This window comes from Perca flavescens, chromosome 5 (genome assembly GCF_004354835.1).
Source record: "Perca flavescens isolate YP-PL-M2 chromosome 5, PFLA_1.0, whole genome shotgun sequence".
Classification (NCBI taxonomy): domain Eukaryota; kingdom Metazoa; phylum Chordata; class Actinopteri; order Perciformes; family Percidae; genus Perca; species Perca flavescens.
The window spans coordinates 24,714,515-24,734,132 of NC_041335.1; the positions used below are offsets into that span (position 1 = coordinate 24,714,515).

The following is a 19,618-nucleotide window of genomic DNA, read 5'->3' on the forward strand; positions in this document are numbered from 1 at the left end:
AAACTTGTTATCTTCTGCACACACGCTGAAGAATTTCCAAACAGCTGACATGTTGCAGGTTAATTCACGAGGTTCCCTACATGTGCGAGAATAGCGCAGACATCTATCGGTGCATCTCTAACCTATTTATATTTATATTTGCATGACAGAGAAAACTAACTACATCATAACACCTTAAATAGCATTACTGTTGTTAAAGTACAGCTGTAAGAATGTAGTGCTACATCAGAGGGGATATTTACCTAGACCATATGGGTTAGGCTTGTTTGAGTCATGCCACAGTAATGAATCTGAAAGTTTTATGTTAAACCCCCCCCCGGCCTGGCTGCTAGTAGTGAGAGAGAGATGATATCATGGTTTTGTGGATGACAGTAGGTTGGTGAACCAGGTTGCTGCCGATGATGACGGCTGTCGTTGCTCCTCTGCATGTTCCTCTCCATCAGGGAGGAGGAACTGAGTGGAAGCAACTGAGGTGGGGGATCCAAGAGACAGTGCCAGCCCCCCACTTTCCCCAGCCTCTACGGGGGAGTCAAAATGCCAGGAGCTCTGGGGTTTGTAGTCCCCAGCACTGGCAGCCTGGGGCTCTAGGAAAGGCTCAGGTGATGCTAGGCCTATGTCATCACTTGGGGCTCTAGATTGCATCTGGGGCCGGTAACCTCCTCCTCCTCCTCCACAAACAGACAGATCAGCCTGGGGTTGGTGGCCCTCAGAAGAGCCCTGTGGATCTAGCTGGAACACCAAAGAAGACCCTGAGGTCTGGATCCCGGTGTACGTCACATCGGTGCATGCTGAATCCAAAGAAGATGCAGACGAATCTGAGGAGTCTGGAAAACGCGGTCTTATGGGCCGCTCATCTACCACTTGGTTGTAGTAGCGTAATGACGTTGGCTCATCTGTGTCAACTGGCTCGTCTCCTTCAAACTCGTCTTCTTCAGGAATGACGACGAGCACTTCTTTACTAGAATCCCACTCAGGCTTTTCTACCATATGGACCAAACTGTGGGGAGATGGCTTCACATCCAACGGCCCCTGTAAGATACAGTGTTTGAACTTTACTGAGTCAGTTTAAACGGGAGACAACCGCCTCATAGTCTTCTTACAAGGGACAATAAAAAAACCACAAAAAATAGGGAATGGTCAATTATAAGTTCTATATATAGAATTAGCACTCAATGAGTTTAGTGGTGAGGGTCAGATTGAATTAGACAAATACTGTACCTGTGACCTGGACCAATCACCAGACAGCTTGGGCTCAGGTATGTCTGGATAGAACGCCTTTTTCACCCTGGTGACAAAGCAACATGTCACTTCAAAATACATTATCATAAAAAAATAATACCTCCTAATAGCTTGTCTTCAATACAGTGTAGAGAATAAGCTGCTGCTTATACTGGGTGTTTGCCAATATGGTATTTTTCAACATCTGTTGCTTTGTTTGTACTTGTTACATTATTCATGGAGCACACACAAACAAGAGAGAGAAACAGGATAAAAGCATTACAGTCTCACCATTTTCTTTTCTTGTAGCAAATGAAGGTGACAACGGCCAGGAGTAAGGCTATGATTCCCAGGGAAGCCAAGATTTCTAGGATCAGCCAATCCGCTGTCAGAACAAGACAGTGGAAATATTACAGATATTGGACTTAGAGCAAGATGATTATTTTTCCTGTGGTCACCTGTCAGTATTTATTTATACAACATATATTTTGTAGCCTCAAATAATAGTAAAAGTAATACTTAGAATAAACACAATTGAGTATCCAGTCGTAGCTATACACATATAACTATACATTCACGTACTGTATGGCTCCAGCGTTATGGAGGCAGTGGTGCCTTTGTCCTCGCCTGCTGAGGTGTAGGCCTTGACAGTAAAGTTATAGAGGCCTTGAGAGAGACCTTTTACTGTGTAGCTCCTGCTTTCTAGATCTGACAGATTGGCTGTTCAAAGGACAGGGTGAAAAACAAGAGAGGAGTGGAATGGAAAGAAAAAATTAGAAATGGGGGGAAGGGGGGAGCAATGAGAAGAAACGTGTGAGTTTAACAGGATACGAAATGCACTTTCTACAACATATTGTGATGAATGTTATAATAAAGCATGCATGCATGTGTATGCAATTACCTAGAAGTGTGAGCTGGGAGCCACCACTGATGTAAATGTTGTAGCCCAGGAGGAAGCCTCTTCTGTTGACCAGCGGGATCTCTCTCCAGGTAAGGACAACATCAGAGTCGTGCTGAGTGGTTGACAGGAGGACAGAACTGGAAGGGACTGCGGAAGCAGCAAGGAAAGGAGGAAAGAAAACAGAAGAGATGGGTCAGAGGGATAACAATGATAATCGAACAAAGAGTCAGCAATTAAAATGCAGAGTATGATTTCTGAAGTCATGGCTTCTTCGAAAAAGATAAGCTTTTCACATGCAGTGCTATCCATACCCAGCTCCTGCATGTATCCCTGCCAATGCTGCAGCAGCTCTGGGGCCTCTGAGGAGCTACTGTACAGGGAAATGTTGTACCTCACACCCGGCTGGAAGTTGGCTGATGGAAAAGAAAGAGATTATTATGCATTACATTACAGTATGATTTCAATTGACAGCCCCCTATTGGCAGATACTATAGATTAAAGTTAAGTTTGAGTATGTGGGAAGGTGAAACTCCTTTAAACTTTTTTATATTACTAAACGCTGTTCATAGCCAAGAATAGCAGTGGGACAAATATAGTGGAGTTTTTAGCCTGTACTGACTGTAGTAATACAGACCTGACTTAATGGTGACATTAGTGTTTCCAGCGGCCAACTTGATCCACTCCACAGGGCAGTCCCACTTGCAGGAAGCTTCATACCATTCTACCACATAAGCCCAGGTGTCGTTGGGATTGCGCTGCCAGAACAGAGGGAAGCCTCTGTCGGTATAAACTGCCCTGGACACAGTAAGGGGTTCCACATCTGGAAAGAAGAAAATACAGTATGTATACAGCAATGTAGAAACTGCATGTCTTGATATTATCCTTTTATAATTGACTGCTGCTATCAAGTGAGACAAAGAGTTTTATGACTGTGAAAACAAATGAAAAATCATCCAGTTGCTCTCAGTACCTAAACACTTAACTGACTAAACACATATCTGTCAAATGAACTTATACTGGTGTCTCTAAGAATAAACAAACTTAACACTTTTTGCCTTCTAACGTGCATCTTACTCAAAACCTCCCAAACACTCTGTTTCCACATACCTGTTAGACGTAAAGGTATAAGTACACTTGCAGGTTGAGACACCCCAGCAGCATTCTTTGCAATGACGGTTGCCATGACCTTGTTGTCACTGCTGCGGGTAGCGATCTGTGTGAGGTTGACTGGTACAGCATAAGTATCCGGTGAAAACAATTCTGTGTGCTGGATATTTACTTCAGGGCTCCAGAGAGTAACTTCATAACCTGTGATCAGACCATGGCTCTGTCTTTGTGTCAGAGGCTAGAAGAAATCAAGTGAAAGGGAAGGAATGGGGGAGAAAGAAAGATAGGGACAATTTTAAGTCCCCTTTTACTTACAATTTCAGACATTTGTATGATGTATATTCACAACATGTTAAGCTTCGTGTCAAAATGGAGAAAGAGAGTAAAAGGAGAAAGGAGGAAGAAAGCCACAGATGAAGAATAAAGACTAAAACAGATGAACCCTGACAGGCAATGCACTTGCGTCATCGGATTGTGGCTTATGTGAAGTTGCTGTAAATCTGCTGCTCTCTGCAGTAAAAGCAATCACAATCAAAATATATATCAATTCAATTCAAAGGTCAAAAACTAAAAATACCTTCCAAATGACCTGCCCAGTGTAGTCTTTGTTCATCCACATCCACACATCAGGAGCATCTGGAACTGAGAGAAGCAAAAAAAAAATTAAAAAAGAAAAAACAACTGTTTTGTAATTGCAATTAAGTGACACTTCTACTGAAACAGAGCAATAAAAAGATGACATGAAAAGTTAATTATTGATCCTAGAAACCTACACAGCTTTAATAAAATGTCTACCCTATCGTCTTTTATAACTGACATTTTAGAAGTAAGAAAAAAACGTAGTTATACCTTAGAACAATTAGTAAAAATTGGTCTAAGATTATATATATATATATACATATATATATATAGCTATTTCATTAAACATAAACGGCTCAGGGAATCCTGGTAAGGCACTTGATTGATGCCCATTTGTGGTAGGGTTAAAACAACCAGTCGATCTGCAGAAAATTGATTGATTACAATTGTTGTCAACAATTGATGATTAATTAATTTTATCAGGCACAAATGCCAAACATGAACTAGTTCCAGCTTCTAAAATGTGTGCTACTTTAAAAAAAAATCTATTTTGGGATTTGGACAGTTCTTAGACAAAACAAAAAATATGAAGACATCACTTTGGGCTCTGACAATTTGTAATATGCATTTTCACTATTTGTATAGCTTATATAGACTAAACCACTCACCGAAGATAAGAACAAGATTGATGCTGATGAAAATGGTCATTAGTTTCAGCCCTAAATCACTAAACTATCTGCCAAAATAAAGAGATACCTCAAATAAACCATTTACCATAATTGTTGGTTTTAAAGGAAAATGATTTGCTCCAGCTTCCCCACTTCCAGAAATTCTGCTGGGCACCGCAGCGGACTTGAACATTGTAATCCTCATCAGGATACAGGTCTGATAGAACCACCGACCGCAGACCCACACCAGAGAAGGTACGCTGGACAGACACACATGCATGAGAATATATTACTGTTTGCAGTGATGGTCACACAAATGGAGAAAACATGCCAGTACAAGCTTGCATTTGTAGAAAGTAATGTAGTAGGTCATTAGTATGTTGTAATGTGTATTGGAAATGTGGTAGAAGGAAGGAAGTGGAAGATCTGTCTGACTAATATTGCATATACACAATCCATTTAAGATGGACCAAAAAAAACAGAAAGAAGGTTCTGTACATTGAGACAGACAGAGCAAACAAATAGACAAGTGGTCCTCCCCTGCAACACACACACACACACACACACACACACACACACACACACACACACACACACACACACACACACACACACACACACACACACACACACACACACACACACACACACACACACACACACACACACACACACACACACACACACACACACACACACCTCACCTTTGTTTTGTATCCTTGGGAGGCAAGCTCTACCTGGCAGTCAAGAGCCAAAGAGGGATAGCTCTTATACTCCCATTGCCACAACACAGTGGCATTCCAGGCATGGACAACAAAGGTTAGGTTATCTGGTGCAACTGGGTGCACTGAGGAGAAAGGTTGAAACAACAATCAGTAAACTAAAAAAAACAACTTTTATTCGTGTATTTCATTAGCCTGGTCCTACCAGAGTCTCGTACATTTCATTTGTACAGAGAGTCTGGCCACTCTCCATTGACAAGTGTTAACTTCCTTGAAGGAGGTTACTTTGTTGAAATTTAAAACTATTGGATCTGCCCAGAGCCACTCTGGATCTGCCATAACCAATCGCTAACGTAGAACAACTAGGCTATCGGCTTATATTTAGCATTAGCATTGCTAGCGGTGGTGGTGACGGTGCAGTGGATATGACACTTGCCTGTGGTGTGGAAGACCCGGGTTTGATTCCCACTGTGATACATCAACCAATGTGTCCCTGAGCAAAACACTTAACCCCTAGTTGCTCCAGAGGCGTGCGACCTCGGACATATATAGCAATTGTGAGTTGCTTTGGATAAAAGTGTCTGCTAAATGACATGTAATGATAGTGTTAGCCTTAGCCAACTCCTCGACCACTAACGGCGCTAGCAGGAAAATTTAACTTATCCCGAACCCCGTGGGGAGGAGGGCCACAACATCATGGCCACCAACACAACTCAGCAAATATTGTTCTTGCTCAGGCTTTAACTTACAGATATTCGGCAGCATTGCCACAACGGACCAAATCTTTCTCCGCCGCCATTACGGAACTACAACTAAACTCAAACTAGCGCACAACCTCAACGTCATCGCTCTCAGCCACTCCCTCTGTTCGCTGATTGGACTGCCAAAAATTTGGTCCGAGAAAACCCAAGAATATATTGCTAACCCAGACGGAGTACTGAAGACAAATGAAAATTGAGCGAAAGAGTGTAGGAGGCTAGTATTTCATGTCTATGTTTACCTTTACTTTGACAGATTGGTATAAATCCATCCATTGATTTTGAGAAGGTAAGGGTCATACACCTACCTCTGTGAGTGATCTCAGCAGAATCAGTGAGGCTGTACTGGCCGAGAGGGTTTACAGCTACCAGTGTAAAGTTACCCTCCCACTGGGCCACGCTACACTCTTTCTGCTTCTCCTCTGGGCTGCTCAAAGTACAGTTCCTTTAAAGAAAAAATAACAGATAAAAAAATAAATTGAATTAAATTTAAATTTGCTAAGCATGTGAAAATAAAAACAACCAAATGAAATACAATTATAATGACTTCAGATACTAGATATAACCTATAGATGCAGACACAGGCCCAAACACATTCATAATGTAACGTCTCTTCAAGCCAGCCTAGACAATTCCTGTAAAAGGTCTGGCAGACAACCAGCGGTGACTAAGTGCTTTATATTTTTTGTCATCCTCTCACTGTTTGATTTTATTTCTGGGGAGAAAACGCTTTTTAGAGAAAGGCAGGGGTAACAATCATAAATAATGCGAGGATAATCTTTCAAAAACAGTCACATTTTACCACATCCTGGATGTCCATTATTGCCTCCTCTGTCCCAAACAATTATGACTTTCCATTGTGAGTTTCCAATATACTGTGTCAGATATAGATACCATTGTATTGTAAATTTTTTTTTTTTTACTTATGGTGATAATATCTTTAGGTGCTTTCAAACAAAAGCAGTTCAATTGTTGGTTTGTTTAGGTGGTGATTAGTAGAGATGCACAGATTACAACTTTCTAGGCCAATTTCGATTTCCGATTTTCTTTGAGTTAGGCCAGCTGATACCGATTTTAGCCGATTCCAATTTAATTTATTTACAAATATTTTCTTTGATAGAACCTTTTTTGAACAGATAATGGATCACTATAAAATAGAACTATATAAATTACTCCTGGTGTGGGATATTCACACACATCTAAAGTGCAATGTTAGAACCATTTCCTTCTTTTCACATCCAATATTCAACTAAAAAAATTTGATTTGGGTTTTTGGTGTAGTCCCTCCACGCCCTACTTTTTCCTTAGAGGTGTTGCATATTGCAAACTTGTTATCTTCTGCACAGATGCTGAAGAATTTCCAAACAGCTGACATGTTGCAGGTTAATTCACGAGGTTCCCAACATGTGCGAGAATAGCGCAGGCACGTGCTTCACACCGTGAGCGGGTACGCGCGACACACAGCGGAAAACTTGAGAGAAAGGAAAAAGAGACTGTGCTGTCGCGTCCGTGTGTGTGTGCGTGCGTCCTTGAGAACTGTAACTCATATAACTTATGTTGTCAGTTAATTGTAGCATTGACCGGCATGAAATTGGCATATGTCAGACTGACCTGTCGGTCACCGGTTATGGCTGAGCACGTGAAAACCGGCCAATTCCGGTCACTGGCCGGTCTATCGGTGCATCTCTAGTGATTAGGTGATGTGAACACTGAACTGCCTGAAAAGGTGCATCTGGTCCAGCATTTTGTGACAGCAGATATGTAATTTAAGCATGCATATTATAAGCTACACTCATATTAAATCATTCTGCTGATTGTAAACTGTTAAGAAACTGCTCTCCAAATCAGAGATGTGTCAAGCTTGTGTCCTACTCCATATATTTTAGAATCTGTAGCCTTTTGTGAATGAGCATGTGTGTACAGTTCTGCTACCCGACCTGAGCCCTACGGTTTTCAACACAGCATAAGGTTTCAGGTCGGGTTACAGCCATTTTGTCGGGTATATGTGTAAGTCCAAATGAGGTTTGCGAGTTAACAACCTCTTGTTCAGCGAGTAGCGTGTTCCTCGTTTTCTATACAAGTTCGTGTCTCGTTTTTCCTTCCACTGGCACACAGCTGAGGTTAAGTCACGAGTCTCGCACACAAAATCAGTGGGTAGTGGTGGATCTGGGGAAGGGGACAACAAGCGGAAACTTAGATGCTTCATCATATACATATATAAATAAAAGGTTAACATAGACATAAATAATTCTTAACTGCCACTCTCTGCCACTGCAAGCACATTCACCCATCTTAAATATGACAATCATTCACAATTCAGTTCTTTCTTTTCCATCCACTTATTCATCTTACATCCAACAAACACCACTGCTCCAGTCAGCTTTGTCCTCTGGTTGTCAAAACAGACGACGTTGGTTCCCGTCTCGCCGGAAAGTTCCTGATTAACCACTGTAGTGGCAAAACTTCGCCTACTTAGCCGTGTTGTGTTCATGACTGTGTTGCCATAATGGATGGTACCAAATAGCAACCCCTCTTCCACAATGCAACAGAAGGTGGTGTTGGCCCCCACAGGTACAATTCTGTCCTGGGGGTACATCTGGAATTTCTCATTGCTCGGGAGATCGCTTCCTGGAGAGAGTGAGGGAGAAAGAAGAGAGCAGAGTGTTTAGAATTGTCAAATGATAGCCAAAAATGCCAAAAGAGGAGATGGACAAATAAATAGAGATCTATATTTAGGTACAAAGAGACATCTGTTTGGCTTAAGAGAGAGATTTTAGAGATAAAAATGATTTAAATTGAAATGGCTTCAGCTCCCCCTAAATGAACAAAAGTATTATGTTGATCCCAAATTGACAGGTCAGGTAAAGCAGCAATTTATGTTTCTCTAGTTACTGGTGTCCTATAATATATTATATATGGGTGTCATTATTGCCCCTCTGACCTTGAAGTATCTGAGTGTTGCTCCATTCACTTGTTGTCTGTCCATCTCGTGAGCGGATTTTGATCGACAGCGAGGTACACTGAAGAGGTTCAACTGAGGTCCAGTTCCACTGGTGCCGACCACTCACCTGATTCATTGTCACAGACACCGTCTCCTACAGATAATACACAGAAAACACAGTGAGGGAAAGAACAAATGGTAAATGATTGTTGGTGACGACAGTCATAGCTTAAGCAGGAAAAGAAACAATTATTATTGTACTGATGTATAATATCAAATAAACTAGCATAATTGAATGTGCTGCAGAGGCAAATAAACTAAATATGGCTTTGAAAGCTCCTTTTAGAGTCCGACCATTAATATCGGCTAATATTAGCTCATCGCAGACATATCTGTATCATATACGCATATGTCAGCCAATAAATGACAAGATATTGAAGTACAGAAATGCCAAAGATATGTTTAGAAACACTTGTCACACTTTGATTTGTTTCTTAAGTGTACTTTCCAACTGTAAAATGTTTTACCCAGTACATTTCTTGGTCGCAATTGTTTAAAAGACAAAAACAAATGTAAGGGAAACTTATCTAAAATTATTTATACAATTGCGCAAAAATGTGTTGGTTAAGCTAGAGCTCCTTTTACATGAGAATCTAACCAACGTGTGGCATCACCGTACAATAAGAAAAGCATGAGAACAAATTAAGGAAAAAAAAAGAAATGCTCTTACATAGAAGACAGTTTCATTGAGTTCAGTTCTTAGAATTATGAGGTCAAAGGTTGTGACTGCTCCCCCCAGCCAGGATATGGTTAGATGCTGTGTATACATGTTGGCTGACAGGCTCACCTGCTGGGGTACAGTAAGGACTGAAAAAAAAGATTGCAACAGTATTAAATGATTTAAATGGCAAAGTACACAGACACACAGTGTAAGTTTAAATCAGCAAACATGGTTTTAGTATCAACCCCAGAGAACAAAAGAGCAAACCTTTCCCATATGGACCCGCTATATTTCATCAATAGTCAACACTTTTAACAGCTTGTGCATTGACCACTGCTGATCACTGATTCATCAGAATGTTGAGGGTGGAATTTGCCCTTAATGCAGTTTGGTTCTTACCATCTTTGGCATTAGTGTGTATAGCCAAGAGGCCCAGGAGAACAGAGATGAGCCAGACAGGGCTACAGTTAGGCTGTGAGCTGGGACTGACACTTAAGCGAGGCATGGTGTTTAACTGGCCGGGTCACTGTCTGCAGATGGTAAGGTGGTGGTCCTCTCCCCTACAGCAACACCATTCTAGACATCCTGAGAGCAAGACAGTAAAGGATGCACTGTGGAAAAAGACAGCAGAAGAGAGAACCAAACGGTAAATGTACGATGAATACAATAGAGATCTGGTAAAACACACACATAAACTAGAGACCATCTTGCGATTGGTTAACACCAGCCACAACAGTGTTTTTCAGTCCTGTGCTGGTGTTAGCCACTTCACCACGTTTTCTAATGTTGTTCTTTAGTTCAGGAAGTTAGGCTCAGTGAATGTAATTTTGTTTTTGTTTTTTTGTTCGTGTTGAGACAGAACTCTTACTATTAGCTTCTTTAGGTGAAAACAATACCAGCGTCACTGTCGCAGCTGGCAAAGAGAAAGGTACCATGTAAGCTGCAAGGACATTCAACAAAATCCATGGTAATAAAGTTGCTAATTTTAAAACATTTGTTTAAATAAAACTCTTGTAAGACCTCAGTGCTGTTTTATACTATTTAGGTGGTGTTGAGATGAGGGCAGTTGTTGGGAAACTGTAACGTTGCAGTCATGCAAATATACTGTTCTTATTCATGAAATATTCTGGCGTGCACACAGTAATTTCATTAAATGTCTCTCAAGGTTTGTCTAGTTTGCTCTTGCCAGAGAATGCTGTTTTTATAAATCTCACCCCTGTCCTTATCCAGTTCACCTTTACTAATCTCAACATGTGTAGTTTTTGAATGTTGAACACTCCGTTTTGCTGCTTATCTACTAACAATGCTACTATCTACTAGTATTGTGAATAGCAAGATGGAGATCAGGCAGACAGGGATAGTAAAGCTGAGGACAAAGACAGATGACAGCTGTGGGTTCAGCATGACAACGAACCCACGAACAGTTACTACAGGAATAAAAAGTACACTTAACAAACTCTCCAAAGAAAACTATCACCAGCTACACTATAAATATATAGAAGCTTGTCTTTGTACTACATGCATGACAAACACAAACACGCTTATTTAAAGGCAGCTGGAAGCAATGAGGATACAGCTGTACATTAACAACTACATTTTTCCAGGGAAATAGTCATCCACCAGCACTACCTGATTTATACTGAATTAAAAAGGGCACAGTGTTTTAATTTCTAATGTCAAGACATCTCTTTTCACAGACAGCCAGAAAGGTACACTGCCACAACTTCACTGGCTGTAGCTGGCTGCCCACTACAACCGCATACTTTTTTCCCCCCTTCAGGTAAAAATCAAGTAGTTCCAGCTTCAGATTTGCTGCTTTTCTTTAACTTACTGGATGTGATAATAAACTAAATATCTTTTGGTTTTGAACTGTTGGTCTGACAAAAACAATCAATTCAAAGACATTACCTTGGGCTTTAGGGCATTTTTCACTATTTTCTGACATTTTATAGCTGGCCAAAGTATGACTCAAAAATAATCAGCAGATTATTCTAATAATTTGTTGCAGTCCTAATTAAGAATATGACCAAATACCTGCAATGCAATAATTGTGTAAGGATGGATTCAACAAAACCACACTAATGTAATAATGGCAATACAAAGGGACTAGAACTAGATACAAAGTGTTTCAAGTTGCTTTTCTAACAAAACATCTAGGTGGGGAGTGGGGACACAAGGTCAAGGCCCAGCCTGTAATTCATGTGATTGTTGTTCCATAAAAAAAAAGGAGATTTTGCAATTGTGTTCTGAGCCTTGGCCTTGATGAACCTGCATGTGCACGTTTGTGTATGTAATCACTGCTATTGTGGGTTTAACCGTCACAGAGAAGCTGCAGTGCAGTTATTCTGGTTTCCCTTGGGACAGGCTGGGACAGGCGTCAAACTCTTTGGTAGCTTGATAAAACAATGCTCTCTCAAGTACTGCCAAACCCATTACTGCAACAACAGGACCTGAATGCAAAATACATAGAGACAACACCCAAGCAAAGTCCGATTTAGATAGCTGAAGAAAAGAGTCTACCCCTAACCTGAAGCATCTTTGTCAAATAGACAAGACAACGCAAGAATATGCATTGTAGACAGTCAGACAGTACAGTATAACTAATATAATCGTAGCAGATTATTTCATTTCATTTATAATATGATCACTGCAAACCTTATGCAAGAAATGCGGAGATGTTTTCTGCATCTGGTTTCATAACCCAGTGTCTGCCAATAGAGAGGCTGAAAAAAAAAAGCTATCTTTTCATCCTAAATGCGGTATGAAATCATGATGCAAGAATAAAACACAACCCTGGTCTCAAATCCTCGCAGCCTTTCAATCTTTTTTCCCATGACATGGTGGATGATATACAGTTGTTTTCCTTTCACAATGAATGCAGTGAGCAAAACAAGCTGCTACAGGTGCCAAATACTTCCATTTCAGAGAAGAGAAAGCTTACATTATGGGAAAGGAGGACAGGAACACATTTTGCAGCCTGCTTATCTAACTACCAAAAAGATACCTTGTACTGTCAACTAAATAAAGCATATGTATGTGACACAAAACCATGTGTCCTGTAAATTATTTGTAATTGATAAATGTTTGAATGAAACAAAAGCATGTATGTATGTATGTATGTATGTATGTATGTATGTATGTATGTATACTGTGTCTGGAAAATGATATGAACCAATCTTAAAGGTCCAATATGTAATATATTTATTGTAATAAATCCAAAAATGACCATAATGCGTCATCAGATATTAAGGAAACATGCTACGTTGAAATACTATCTTTTCTGACAACAATGCTAATGCCAGTATTTTTTCCTTCTGAAATTTCCATTCTGTGACAAGAGGGCCACGGCTGTTAACAACATGTAGACTGTTCAGTGGCCGTAGCAGACAACGGTGAGTTATTTTAAGCCAGGAGAGGGGGGCTGTAAATCGGGAAGAGAGAACCGTGAGTTTGCAGCGCATTCTAAGCCAATAAAGTGTGTTCAGTCAGGTGGAGAGGACGGCAAGATAGTGTTATTTTTAGCATTTCCTACCGTAATTCTAAGCCTAGGAAGTGTGTCTGTCCGTCGAGTGGAGAGGACGGTGAGGTTGTTGGGTTTTTAGTGGTTCCTACCGTAATTCTAAGCCGAAAAAGTGTGTCTGTCAGTCGGGTACAGAGCTCCGCGTGAGCACGGGCTTCTATGACTGTCAACATAGTCAGCATCTAACGTTAACCACTGCGCTGTGCTGTGGAGTAACGTCTGGCTATGTGAGACTAGCGTCTAGCAACATTTTTATGGATGCTGCTGTCTCAGCCTGGCAACCTCCGTGAACTTCGAGTCTGGGGAGGAGGGGCCAGCGGAGACGACTCTCTCCAGTATTTTGAATTTGTACTGCAGTAAGTATTTTAAACACAAGCTGTCAGTATTACATATTGCACCTTTAAGAAAACATAAGCCAAAGGAAATAAAGTGCACAAGGTTACAACTTTTTAAGATGGCTGTGGCCATCAGAGTGCTCAACGTTTTATTCCAAATCGCCAGTTAGTTTAGTTTCATTTTTATCTAGACTCTAGTGACAGATAGAACGGAAACACAGGAATAAAATGCAACACTAAAAACAAGAGGATACTGGACAAAATAAAAAACGTGTGTGGGTCAGATAAAACATATTCCAAGGGTTTTTTGAAAACCTTTTGGTACAGGAAGACAAGTGTTATAAACAAGTAAACAAAAAAATAAATAAAAACACCATTAAATTGATAACTGTTAAATGACAGCAAAGCACAGCATGAAGCCTAAATGAATCTATACAGAACATCTTGACAATCATTATGTGGTACACTATGACATTTTCTTTCCTTTAGATCATTTTGCAGCAGCAAGAGTAAAAGAGGAATTTCAAATCCGGGATGTGTTTTTTTACTGCTGGCTCCTAAAGTGGTTTCACATATGGTTTTAAACAAGTTCCTATTCAGCCATGGAACCTACATGGATGAACGTAATGGTCACATCCATCCAGTTGTTGGTTTTGAATGCACAAAAATAGATTTGACTGTGCATTTTTATGGTAGTGTAAAAGTTGGAAGTCTGCTGCTGCTATTAATACTACTATGTAGATAATACAGAGCCTCTATCCAGCAACTATTTCTGCAGCCAAAAAACACGCTAAACAATCACTACTCTTAGTGTGATTTCTTTAGTTTGACTTGGTTAACAAGGACATCTGAACACTTGGGCTTTTATTAACTCAAATGTGCTGCTCTTTCCACAGTTGGCTAGGATTTTAAACGTCTTCTAGTGTATTCCTGGCTTTAAAAACATCACCTCTAGATGAAATTCAGAGGCATGGCTCAACATAAATACAGCTGTGTGGAGTCAATGTTTCACACACTTCTGTGCCTGAACCAAAATGGATTCTGAGCCTGTTGCAGGTCCCCGCATCAAAAGAGCAGTTATATGTTTAAAGGGTCCTGGATGCTAAATATTTTTTCCAACTTCAGCACCAGGCTGACACATTTGACAACCTTCAATATCTCCTAAGACCATCTGAGGCACGAAAAAAAACAAAAAACATAGTGCACTGATGGGAAGCGGTAAAAACATCCCTTGATTCTGGGAAATCTAACCAAGAAACTGATAGCTACAAATGCACACCATCACACAAATCAATACTTCTATGCTGGGCTCTGGTCCGTGTAGCAGTAATAAGTGTGACCACAAACAAAAACCACAGGGATATTGCTGTTACTTAAAAATCAAGTCTAAACCTCATCTGTATGCCTGCAGTAGTCCTATTTTAGGAAAGAAAGGACTTACCTAAAAAAACACTGCCTCTCTCCACACTGGACTTTGCTACCGTTCTGTTTGACTACTCAACTGTGTAAGGCAGCCTTTATCCAGGTATACTCGCACAAAAAAAAATACTGTGCAGGACGGACCACACTGTGATGCAATCATTTCTCGGAACCCAAATTTGCTGAATGCAAAAGACGTCCTTTGTCCCCACTAATTCCACAGTAGCTAAACACAAGGTGGTAGTAAAATATTGAACAAACTCAGTCAGGACATACACAACACACCATACCCATTTGCAGTATTAATTCAGAGATTATTTATCGTGCAAGTCAGAAAATATGCATAGTTACTGGCAACATTATGCAATATGTTTGTTTTGAGTGTGTAGGTGTGTGTTTGTGTTGGCTGCGGCATGTTACTTCCCATAATAACTAGCCTTTTTTGTGTTTCAGCTACTGTTGCCTCGGAATTAATGGTTCATTATTTATTAATCTATTGATATTTTTGAGAGAGAAAAAAAGTGGAAACACAGCCACCAACAGCAGCCACAATTACTTTAATTACATCATTACTCCACATCTTGGAGAGAGAAAGACTACTCATGGAAAACACTACAACAAGCTTAGACAGGTTCATCACTATCTAAATATACATCAGATTGTGATGAAACCTTTTATATGGGAGCTGTAGTGTTTTTCCATATGTATTTTTGCCCCAGGCAGTAGTAGATATGGCCCAAGGGGTTTAAAAAAAAAAAAAAGAATCTTTATCCATTTGTACAGTACAACCACCAACCTTAAAGCACCTTACTATCAAAACCACATTTTAAAAAACAAAGAACAAAACTCTGATACTATTTTCTTTACTAAAACTGTGTAGGATGGCAGCTGACGCCAAACACAGGAAAAAGTGTGTCTGTTCTCGGCCTACACTCAGCAACGCTGTCATTACACTGTCATACAATGACCACCGGGACCAAATAACATAAGCACACAGTGCCTGTTCTGTGTACTGATATAAGTGTGGTGTTATTTTGAAACATGAGCTAAAGTTGCTGCTAATTATGTTTGACCTTTGAATGGGATGAGAGGAAGACCGGAAGAGAGTAAGTGAAAAAACAGAGAGTTAACAGATGAGTGTGTTTGTGTGAAATGTCGGTGCTCTGACCTCAGTGGAGAAGGGACATTCAGTCCTGTGTGTGTAGGTTTTGGACCTCAACCAAACATCCGTTTCCTTCCTTCCCTTTCCCTGTAAGCCTTCATGAATGTAAATTCAAATCTTTGAAGCAGTGACTAAAAAAAAATAAATACTAATAAAAAAACTTTATAAAATACACAATTTGCTTTTAGATTTTTGATTCTAAATTACTATCTTAAGATTAATAAATACACATAGTAAGAGTCAAAAGCATGCCAGTCCAACCCTGAATGAAATATACAAACTAGTTTGATCTTGTTTTAGCACAGACAACCAAGTGACTGGTACCAAGGAACGCACACAAACAGTTGCATCTTATCTTATCTTATCTTCACGTGATGGGGCCCAAAAATATTTCTTCCTATAGACTACATGGCAAAAGATTAGTGGATACATATTTTTGAGCGTCACAACCCCCGCGAAATGACTCGATTTGCGATCAGAATTTGATCCATTTGGTCTGATAAAGTCTAGAAGAGACGCACGGTTAAATAATTGAATCAAAATTCAAGTTTAGTGTAAACTGGCTCAGCCAGCGGAGGTCTTTAGTGCAGATAGTGCAGAAGCAGCGTTGATCATCCGGCTTCATGAGTGAATCAGGAATGAACAAGACGCTGTATCTAGTTTTTTTTATACATCCATGGTAGAGATGGTCCGATACCATTTTTTGCTTCCCGATACCGATTCCGATACCTGAACATGCGTATCGGCCGATACCGAGTACCGATCCGATACCAGTGTGTCATATATTTTATTATGTTTTAACAACTTTATACTACTATCCCTGTATGGATGTGATATGATTTCTATCTTTGTTGTCGGTCTGGCTCAGGTTAAACTCTTTGTGAAACATGAACAAACACAGAACTTTCTTTTATTCTCCAGTTATAACGGAAAAAGAACATAAATAAGATCTTATATTGTACTAAAATAGTTCACTGAAACGTGTTTCTGAAAACATTTTAAGCGAGAAATAGGCTGTGCAGTTGCTGAATCTGTCTTCATTTCAGGTCAGTTTACAAGATTTTGTCAGACTCCAGTCACGCTCATTCAGTCGCCATTTCCGGGTGAGTCCCGACCAAGGGGGTAAGCTTTGCTTCAGAACTCGAACCTCCGATGGCGCCATTTTGTTGCTACAAAGGTATCACCTCTTGTTAGCATTCCACTGACCGCCATTTTTTTTCACGTCACTTGACTGCGAATAACTTCATACTACATCTGAAGCGTTTAAAGACTCTATTTGTCCGTTGTTTATTTCTAAAGAAACACGACAATGTATAAAAGGGTCCATTACCTTGTACCTCACGTTACAGCTCCGTAGCAGACGTTTTTGTAAAAATAAGCTAACGATTGTGTCATAACCACGAGACTTACTGTCGCACAATAGAGGAATTACCATATAGTACAGGAGAAGCTTGCAGGCAGTTTCGAGAGCTCTTTAGGTTTAATTACTAATGTTAACTAGCATTTTAGTTAGCAATAATTAGCCTGTGCTTATGTTATCTCCTTACATATACCTACACTCTCCGTCTCTGTAAGATTGGGAATGATTGAGATTTCTCTTGTCACAGCTACCAGAAGACTTATAACTTTCAGACACGTTGCTCACGTCATATTTACGTTGTCTCTGTCAGTTGGAGGCTGCGCAGTAAAGCAAGACATCACCGGAAAAGTGCTTCTACTAGCCTTCACTGGTCTCCGTCCAGAGCAACGGGGTCTATTGGTCCATTATATATATGTCAATGGTCCCGACTGCCCTGCGGGACACACCGAACAGACTCGAGTCACTGACTTCGCCAAACTGTCCAACGGCCGACTATCGGCCCTGTGTGTCCCGGCCTTAAGTCTCTGTGCCGTTATTTATCACATAGAACCTAATGTTAACATTAGCTAACATTAGTGCTTGTGCTAGGAACAGACATAACTTGCTGTTTTGAAGTTCCAGGTGAACTGAAATCATTACACTGATATGCACATTATAAAAGGGAGTACATTGGATTTATTGTTTTGTTTTTTACTGTGGTATCGAATCAGGTATCGAGAATCGCGAAATTCCACTGGTATCGGTATTGTGACATTCCTATTTATTACATTTTCTTTTTTTTTATGACATAATTGCCCCACCCAGTTTTCTGTGAGAAGATACTATGTTTACAGCAACAACAAAACAACTCTTCTTCTGTGCATTAAGCAAAACACTCAATTTTCTTTTTAAGTTTCTTTCACATTCATTTCCTTTAATGTGTTTATTTATGTACGCACCATCCACCAAGGGTTACTTGGCAATAAATAATTCTTTGATTCTAATTTGATCACAATATAGTGTTACATGGTCCTAAAAACAGCGTATCATCCATACTGGAGCACACTGGCTGGGTAATCTAAATATTAAGATATTATCATAAAAGATTAGTTGATCTGACTATACAATTTGTGAACAAAACAACCACGATGACGAATTATACATTATCATACTGTCATATCACACATTTGGGGTCCCAACTACACAATAATAATAATAATAATCATGTGCTACAACACAAACACAAAGTAGGCGTTCATGTGTAATAGCTATTTTTTTATTCTGATCCTGCAGAAAAGGTGCCTAATACAGCAGGTATCCCGAACTGCACCATCACAGGACGTTTTGCATCATTAGCATTAGCAACTGGGCAGCATGATGAATTTAACGTGAATAAGTATAAAGTCTTAACATAAACAACTGACAGACGGTGAATACACTTCATACATTTAGGTAGCTTTTGTAAAAAACATTTTGTCAAGGGAGACAAATTTGGAAAAGATTAGTTAAATGTAATTTTAAATTCACTTAGCGTCCAGCACCCCACCACATCACACACACGCAGAAGAGGCCACGGTTGTTTGGAAAAAACAGCTAGCTAACGTTAACGTTACAGTAACGTTAGTTGCCATCTACGAACTACGTTAAACGGTTATTATAAGTTCAAATAACGACAACATTACCTCTGATATAGCAAGAAATCCTTTTCAGTGCTGTTAAAAATGTATCCGCTAAATATATCCAATAATCCAGTACTAAAAAACCTGTCCCCGCGCTGAGTAGTTAGAGCATTCCCTATGAATCCAGAGTAGGTTGGGACAGAGTGATAGAGAAAGACGGCTCTGGGTTGGGATTACTGGAATAGCGTTTGATTGATGCTTGCACTAACCAATAGGCATACACTAAACTGTTTTTCACAGGGGAGAGGGCGTTGTCGTGCTGCGTTGAAGTCACACAGGAAAAACGGCCATAACGCAAACCCAATATTCAATCATAACATAGAACTTAAGAAACATATTCAGTATCCGAAATTTTGTCAACTGATTTAACTTGTACAGCCAAATGATTACTGAATCGATAATTAGGGGTGGGTGATCATTATCGTTTGTGGGCTCACAGTTTTATGCCATGAATGGTCTCAAGACCAGACCATTTGTTTTGGTCTAAAATTGGACAACACTGTGGGGTCAAGATGATAAAATGTTCCCCAGATAACATTCTCTGTGTTC

The 19,618-nt window shown here is 40.0% G+C and overlaps 1 protein-coding gene across 3 annotated transcripts; it reads right to left on the reverse strand.

Moving 5' to 3' along the window:
• Positions 1-70: 70 nt before the first annotated feature.
• On the reverse strand, positions 71-19,219 carry lifra (LIF receptor subunit alpha a). 3 transcript variants are annotated; one of them, XM_028578134.1, is made up of 19 exons: positions 19,073-19,219; positions 16,058-16,146; positions 10,015-10,226; positions 9,625-9,761; positions 8,895-9,048; positions 8,306-8,581; positions 7,993-8,119; positions 6,262-6,398; positions 5,178-5,320; positions 4,580-4,733; positions 3,804-3,868; positions 3,227-3,464; positions 2,754-2,939; positions 2,431-2,532; positions 2,120-2,266; positions 1,801-1,938; positions 1,510-1,603; positions 1,219-1,285; positions 71-1,029 (listed from the first exon to the last, which is right to left on the reverse strand). In XM_028578134.1, the coding sequence occupies exons 3-19, from the start codon at positions 10,118-10,120 to the stop codon at positions 352-354; spliced, it is 2,949 nt and encodes a 982-aa protein (XP_028433935.1). In that variant the 5' UTR covers positions 10,121-10,226; positions 16,058-16,146; positions 19,073-19,219; the 3' UTR covers positions 71-351. The 3 variants fall into 3 exon arrangements, with proteins under 3 accessions (XP_028433935.1, XP_028433934.1, XP_028433933.1); XM_028578133.1 differs by having other exon boundaries at positions 16,058-16,182; XM_028578132.1 differs by lacking the exon at positions 16,058-16,146.
• Between the last annotated feature and the right edge of the window lie 399 nt (positions 19,220-19,618).